The following is a 6621-nucleotide window of genomic DNA, read 5'->3' as shown; positions in this document are numbered from 1 at the left end:
GTAAAGCAGCGAGTGGGGTCTCCCGAGCTACAGCGAACCGCATTATAAACTTCGCGTGGGTGTGGCTCGCAGCTGTGTGCTTCAGGTTGCACGTCTCTGCAGGTTACTTTTATAGCCGCACAGCAAATGAATTTCATTTCACGCAAGCTCCTTACTGGTACTCTAGCGCAATGAATCGTGCATTGCAAAGGACTGCCCAACACAAACGTGGACACCTAGAGCACAGTGTGGCGCAGTCCTTTGCTAAAAGGAACGCCAGACTTGCCCAACAATTGTTCATTGTGCATTGTTCAATGAAGCATGCCTCGAGGGCACTGCCAAAAAGAATCCGTTGTGGGCATTTTTATATGTCCAACGTGGTAAACGGTGGCAGATAAAAAAGAAACTTGTTTTGGGGGTGACATTTTATATAACTGTTCATTTTTCAACCTTAGCGATGTCGATTAGAGCTTTTCAATAGCTTGCACTGGCGACGAATATCTACACGTCCGGTTGCTGAAGGTCAGCTGGTCACTTGTCGGAATGCATGGCACTTGCAGCGTCCCCAGAGCGGCGCGACCTGCAAGAAAACACGATCAGCACGCGCACAAGATCATGCAGCGCTTTTGCTGAAATAGGCCCTGCCACCACGAGAACTATCCTAGTGCCTGTTACTGTGTATTTTTCTGAGGTTCCGCAGCCGTAGTAGCGCCTCTCTGCCGGCCTTGAGAGCACCCTCATCGTGAGTGAGTTGCATCCATAGACAAAGCTCAAGCTTGAGTGCGGAGCAGCATCAGCTACGTCACTTAACTTTCTACCGTCCCCTACTACCGTTCCTTTCCCTTGGAATCCACTCCGTTACCGTTAAGGTCCAGCGGTAATCTTGCCTTCCCATCACATGCCCAGCCCATTCCTTCGTCTTGACTTCGACTAGGATGTCATTAACCCGCGTTTGTTCCCTCACCCACTCTGCCCTCTTCCTGTCTCTTAATATTACACCTATCATTTTTCTTTCAATAGCTCGCCGCGCTATCCTTAAGTTTTATGCTTTCCGTTAGCCTCCACGTGTCTGCCTCATAGGTCAGAGTATATATTATGCGAATAATGACTCTCAAAAGGAATTATAACTGATTCGCCTTTTCACAACTATCGTGTTCCGGTTACCTATCTGAAATCTGAACATTTCGACAAAATTGCCTCTCTGGTTGAATGACTGTTTTTAAATTGTAAGACATTTTTTGCACCGTCGCAACGCGCACCACAAACGTACTCAGCGCTTTGCGGTGATAAGATAAATAACGAGGGAAAGCGTGGCGGGCCCAGCCCCTCGGATACATTTTCCAGGCATGCGGATGCAAACGCGGTTACAACACTGGAGCTGGATGGCGACCTCTCCCCTTCGACCTTGCAGTGGCCGCATTTGTTTTTCCAGTCCCGGACTACTTGCTGGCAGGTCTCGGCTTCCGCTCGGACAGGAAAAGCGTCATGGTCACATGACCTACTTGCCATAGGCTGCTTTCGAACTCGCCGCCAGAGCCGGGCTCCCCCTCGGTTACCGTACAAGGACGCTGTCATCTGCTAGCAGACGATGCAAGCCACGGCCACCACGACGCCGAAGCAACGCCCTGCGCTCGATCATGATACTCAGTCGATTTAAAGACTGTACTGCCAGCTTAGCGTAGGTGCATTACAGAACTCAGCTTCGGAGGTATGCTCGCCGCTACTGCTTGCGGCGAAGTTCGCAAAAAGTAGCCCAACTCGTTGCGGATAGGCAGATAGACGAAAGCCTTAGCAAAAATGTTGACAACAAGCTCTATAGCTGCTCCAGTATACGAGTGGTTCACCTGCGATGCTTTCAGGTAAGCGTACAGACAGCATGTCGCAAAACAAGCGAACGAGAACCTCTTGACGACACGAGCAAACAATACGCGCTCGCAGCTTCGAACGCGCGTCCGTGTGCGGTGGATTTCAAGAAAATAAACGAAGATGCAAGAATAAAAAGTATTGCGATGGCTCAGAGAGCAGCTACGGAGCTCATGTGAAGGTTTTACGCATGATATCGACCTCCAGGAACATGAAAAATACTCAAAATGCACATGGAGTCTAACTCAATATGGCTGCCAGCGCGGCGAGCAGCTATCGTCTGCTGCCTTCTCAGCATCCCCAAGCAGCCCGCGGACTGCCATAGGCTAAAAACGAACGCGTTGCTATGGCGATGCAGGCAGGTAGGCGGAGCTTTCGGGCTGCCCGAGAAAAACAAATACCGGACTCGAGTCCGCAAGTAGTCCCGGACAGTCCGGGACTGAAAAACAAATGCGCCCAGTGATGCCGCCCTTGGCTGCTACGCTCGCTCACGTCAGTTCAGCGCGCGACTCCTTGTTCAAGCCGCGATGCGTTGTTCACGCCGCGATGCGACGAAAATGCGCTCGCGCTGACTGCAGTAGCGCCTTTCGTATGATAGGCCAAACCGGTTTCTTCGGCTAGTTCCTACCGCAGCGATGCCGGCGGCATTGCGCGGCTGCATCATGCTCGCGCGCCGCAGAAGCAACATCTCTGTCACTGTGAGATGTGCATGTTAGCATAAAAAGGAAAATTAAACGATACTCGATAACTTTCTCGCAGATAAATGTCGCAGTAGACAATGGGCCGCGGAAGTAATGGTCAAAGTCAAGGTTTCGACGCTGTCACAGGAACTTGTAGCGGGGAAGCTGTTGCGCTCATTCGCCGATACATAAGCATTGCGTGCTTAAAACTCCGCAATAAAAACAAAAAGCACAGATCTAACTGCGCACGTAACTGCCACCCGGAATACCTTTGTTGTGCACGGGCATCCGGCATCTTCGCGATTAAGGAATGCATTCGTTTGTTCAGAACATACTCGTACCGTTTTTTAACCTGTGTGGAAGTTATCATAAAGTATGACGCCGCACTCACGGCATTTAATATTTACTTCGCAATTTTTCTTAGTATGGCGCAGATAGCCGGTTCGTGTAGAGAGGAGTAATTGAGCTTTCTTTCGCAGTTACGTTAGTATGCTTAGAACAGTGTACTTTAACGTGTGCGAAAAGCAGCCTAAGCATCGTTTAGGTCTTTTTATTGTGTGATCTGTCATGCGTTGTTTCATCGAGCAATGTGCCATTGCGCACTGTTTGGCAAAGAGAGCCGCGGGTGGACATTCACAGCTGCCGCGCGCTTTTCACGTCATAGCATGACAGTGGCGGGTAAAGGTTACCATAAGACATGCGGAAACAGTTGTGTGCACATCTAGCTGCGTCCAGCACGCGTCGTTCGCAAGCAAGTGGTATTTTTCAACCTCAGCCGCTCCGTCTTTAAAGTATCTGCGTTGCTCGGGAACCAATTCTTTAACAAAAACAAACTAGAAGCTAACAGAAACTCTCGGGCTAAACACAGTAGCGAGATATCGGGGATTAAGCTGGTCAGGTTGAAAGCGCCAGCTCGGAATACATTGCGCGGCAGTTGTGTCAGTTGTCCGCGACAGCGCGCCTGCAGGGCCGAAACAATGCCAGCGCTTCTCCTAACTATTGTCCCAAAGTAAGATCACGCCGACTAGTACAGATCGACATTGACGGGTGCTTTTATTAAATGGCTAGTGTAGAAATCAACGGCAGCAACGCTTTCGGCTCACCACCAACAACATATAGCATAGAGTGCCGAAGTCTGTCTTTTTTTTTTATTCGAGATATTTGCCATTAGGCATAATGAGAAAGGGAAAGTTAGAAGGAGTGTAAACAAGTCTTGTTTAAAAAGTGACAAAACTTCTCGATAAAGCGATTATCATGTGTCCACTTGCGATAGTCTCCTGCAACGTCCGATCGCAGGCCTGCCTTCCTTAGGTAGCGTCGTTTCACGGAGGCTGTGGCCGGGCAAGTCCACAGCGTTTTTCGTCCCACTGGTCTGGCGCAGCACGCCAATGGCGACACTTTTCAGTCACTTCTAAACTGTTGTCACGCCAGCGATGACGCAAAGGACTCAGAGCCGCTCCTGCTCGAATCCGGTGCACAGATACCTCCTCCTCCTGAGTGAGACTACTGGGGAGAGGGTTCGAACACGGAGGAATTAGAGCACGTGTTCGCTGACGCAAAGCCTGATTCTCGGAAACATGGGACAGGAACGGATCTGGGGGAAGATTGGAAGGTGGCGGGATGTCTGATGTGTCAAGGTGTGTCATTGTATCCACATGAATATTATGCGGATCGTGAGCGTGACCGCAAACCCTGTGTATACGCACCGGACAGGGGTATTTTGTGCAAAGTTGGTGAATGGATTGTGTAATGGTTTGGCAGCAGTACGCAAGCCGATCGCACACCGCTCCTGCTTTCTTCGCCGTTTCGTCTGCGGACACCGCTTTCTGCCTGCCAGTGCGTGCGACCAAGTAGCTGCCAATTCGTCGGCTGAAAGCAGAACTGCTGCGTTGTATTTAGCCCTCTCCCGGTGATAAAGTGCATTCAGCGTTGGACTTCCGCCTCCCGGTTGCCTACGAAAGACATCCCTGCAAGAGGCTGGTGCACAGTGTGGCAGCAGTGCGCAAGCCGTTCCTACATCGCTCCTGCTGTCTTCGCAGTCCGCGGCGACAGCGTCCGGTTAGCAGCTGCGCATCAAGAATCTTGCCGCGCGAACTACTGCCGCTCTGCAATGTTCCGGGCTGCTGTTGGACTCTGACGTCTTCTCTGACGGACGTCTTCAAGCTTCAGCCGGGCTACGGTGACGGGCGTCTACTTCCACACCACTTTCGGCAGCGTCGCCAGCTGCCGGGTGAGCCTTTCGAAGCGTATGCCGCTGCACTACGCGAGCTCGCTGCAAGCTGTGACTTCGGTGACCAAATTGAGAAGGCTGTACGAGACCAGCTACTTGAAGGTGCAACGTCACAACAAATACGTGAGCGTCTACTTTTCGAGGGAACAAGCCTTACGCTGAGCCCAGCTGTGGAACTTGGCAAACACATCGAACAGACGGGACATGAACTCAAGGAGCTGTCAGCTGATTCGGTTCTGCAGAGTACAGTCGACAAGCCTGCACGTGGGAGCACTAGTGGCTTTTCGGCGTGCTACCGCTGTGGGTCTACCGATCATCGTGCCAGTGCAAGAGAATGCCGAGCTAGAAAGGCGAGATGTCCACAGCGCGACAAAGTCGGGCACTTTGCATCTGGGTGCCGGTCAAGACGCAAGTGCGAGTCTCCGGTCCACCGGGAGAGCAAGGCCACGTCTGAAGCGGCGAATGCAATTTCCGTTCTCAACCTCAGACCTGACGGTATGCGAGGAAAAGGCATCTACATCGAGGTAAATGTTAATAATATTTCTCTGAGCCTCCTCAAAGCAACGGATTGCGGTGAAGGGTTGCTTTCTGTCGAATGTGGCTTACAAGCACGTTCATACCCGCGTTCTTTTTTATGTCGTGGAGCGTGGTACATCGCTTCTGGGACTTGATGCCATACAGAATCTACAACTTTGCATTGAAGGGGATACACTGTCTTGTCTGCAAACAGAGTCACAGTCTTCATCGCTGCTACGAGGCCGCCTGAGTGGTGAATTTTCACACCTGTTCTCCGGTGAACTTGGCCTAGCTAAAGGTTTCGTACACCAAGTCAAAGTTCGTCCTTCGGTAAAGCCTGTAGCTGAAAAGCTGTGAAGATTTCCGCTTACACTACGTGAACGTGTGTCTGATGAATTGCGCCGACTGGAACTGTCAGGCGTCATAGAGTGGATTCAGACGAATGGGTGTCTGCTATCGTCGTCGTGCAGAAGCCTAATGGGACTCTACGCCTTTGTGTTGACCTACGAGAGGTGAACAAGGCCATCATAGTAGATGGGTTCCCCCTCCTCCCCACAGAAGAACTGCGGCATCAGCTGGTAGGTGCCACTAGTTTTTCGAATTGGATTTGAAAGCAGCATACCATCAGCTGGAACTGACAACTGAGAGCCGTGAGCTCACAACATTTGTGACGCACGAAGGCCTATTCAGGTTTAGGAGAGTGTGCTTGGGCCTTGCATCTGCTCCTGCAGCATTTCAGAAGTTGATGTAAGCCATACTGAAAGGTGCCAAGGGGTACTTTGTTATGTTGATGATGTCATAGTCTGAGGGAAGACTACTCGCCAGCATGACGAGAACTTGCGTGAAGTTTTGAGACGGATTTCTGACGCATATGCCTCACATTGAATGAAAAATATGTTTTTGACGTAGACAAAATAACCTTTTTGGAACATGAAGTCAGCAGTGAGGGCATTGCACCTGCGCATTCAAAGGTGGAAGCAGTCACTCGGGCAGTGGTGCCAAAAGATGAGTCAGCGTTACGATCGTTCTTGGGGCTCGCCGGCTATTATTTGCGTTTTGTGCCACACTATGCGGACGTTGTAGAGCCAATGAGAAAACTCTTGCCCAAGGAGCAAGCATTCGTCTGGGACGAAGCCGCGCAGCATAGTTTTGATGCAGTCAGAGCAGCGCTATCACCATGCAGTGTCATCCACATGCTTGATCCAGACTCACCAGCGGTTGTGTCTACCGATACATCCGACACAGTACTCGGAGCTGTGTTGCAACAGCGGGCTAGGAAAGAGCAGCGAACTGTAGCCTTTGCATCCCGATCATTAACTGCTGCCGAACCCAAGTATTCCGCTGGAGAGAAAG

The 6621-nt window shown here is 50.9% G+C and overlaps 1 protein-coding gene across 2 annotated transcripts in view; it reads right to left on the bottom strand.

The window, feature by feature from the left end:
* Positions 1 to 392: 392 nt before the first annotated feature.
* The window catches only part of LOC149325978 (solute carrier family 22 member 6-A-like), a 131503-nt gene continuing 125274 nt past the window's right edge, over positions 393 to 6621 (bottom strand). For both annotated transcript variants that reach the window (XM_089562356.1, XM_089562355.1), the window contains exon 11: positions 393 to 559. In XM_089562356.1, the coding sequence (XP_089418482.1) occupies positions 511 to 559 (49 nt within the window). In that variant the 3' untranslated portion in view covers positions 393 to 510. The remainder of the gene's footprint in view (positions 560 to 6621) is intronic.

Source organism: Amblyomma mixtum, chromosome 10 (assembly GCF_055824585.1).
Source record: "Amblyomma mixtum isolate Tamu chromosome 10, ASM5582458v1, whole genome shotgun sequence".
Classification (NCBI taxonomy): domain Eukaryota; kingdom Metazoa; phylum Arthropoda; class Arachnida; order Ixodida; family Ixodidae; genus Amblyomma; species Amblyomma mixtum.
This window is presented reverse-complemented; position numbering and strand designations above follow the sequence as displayed.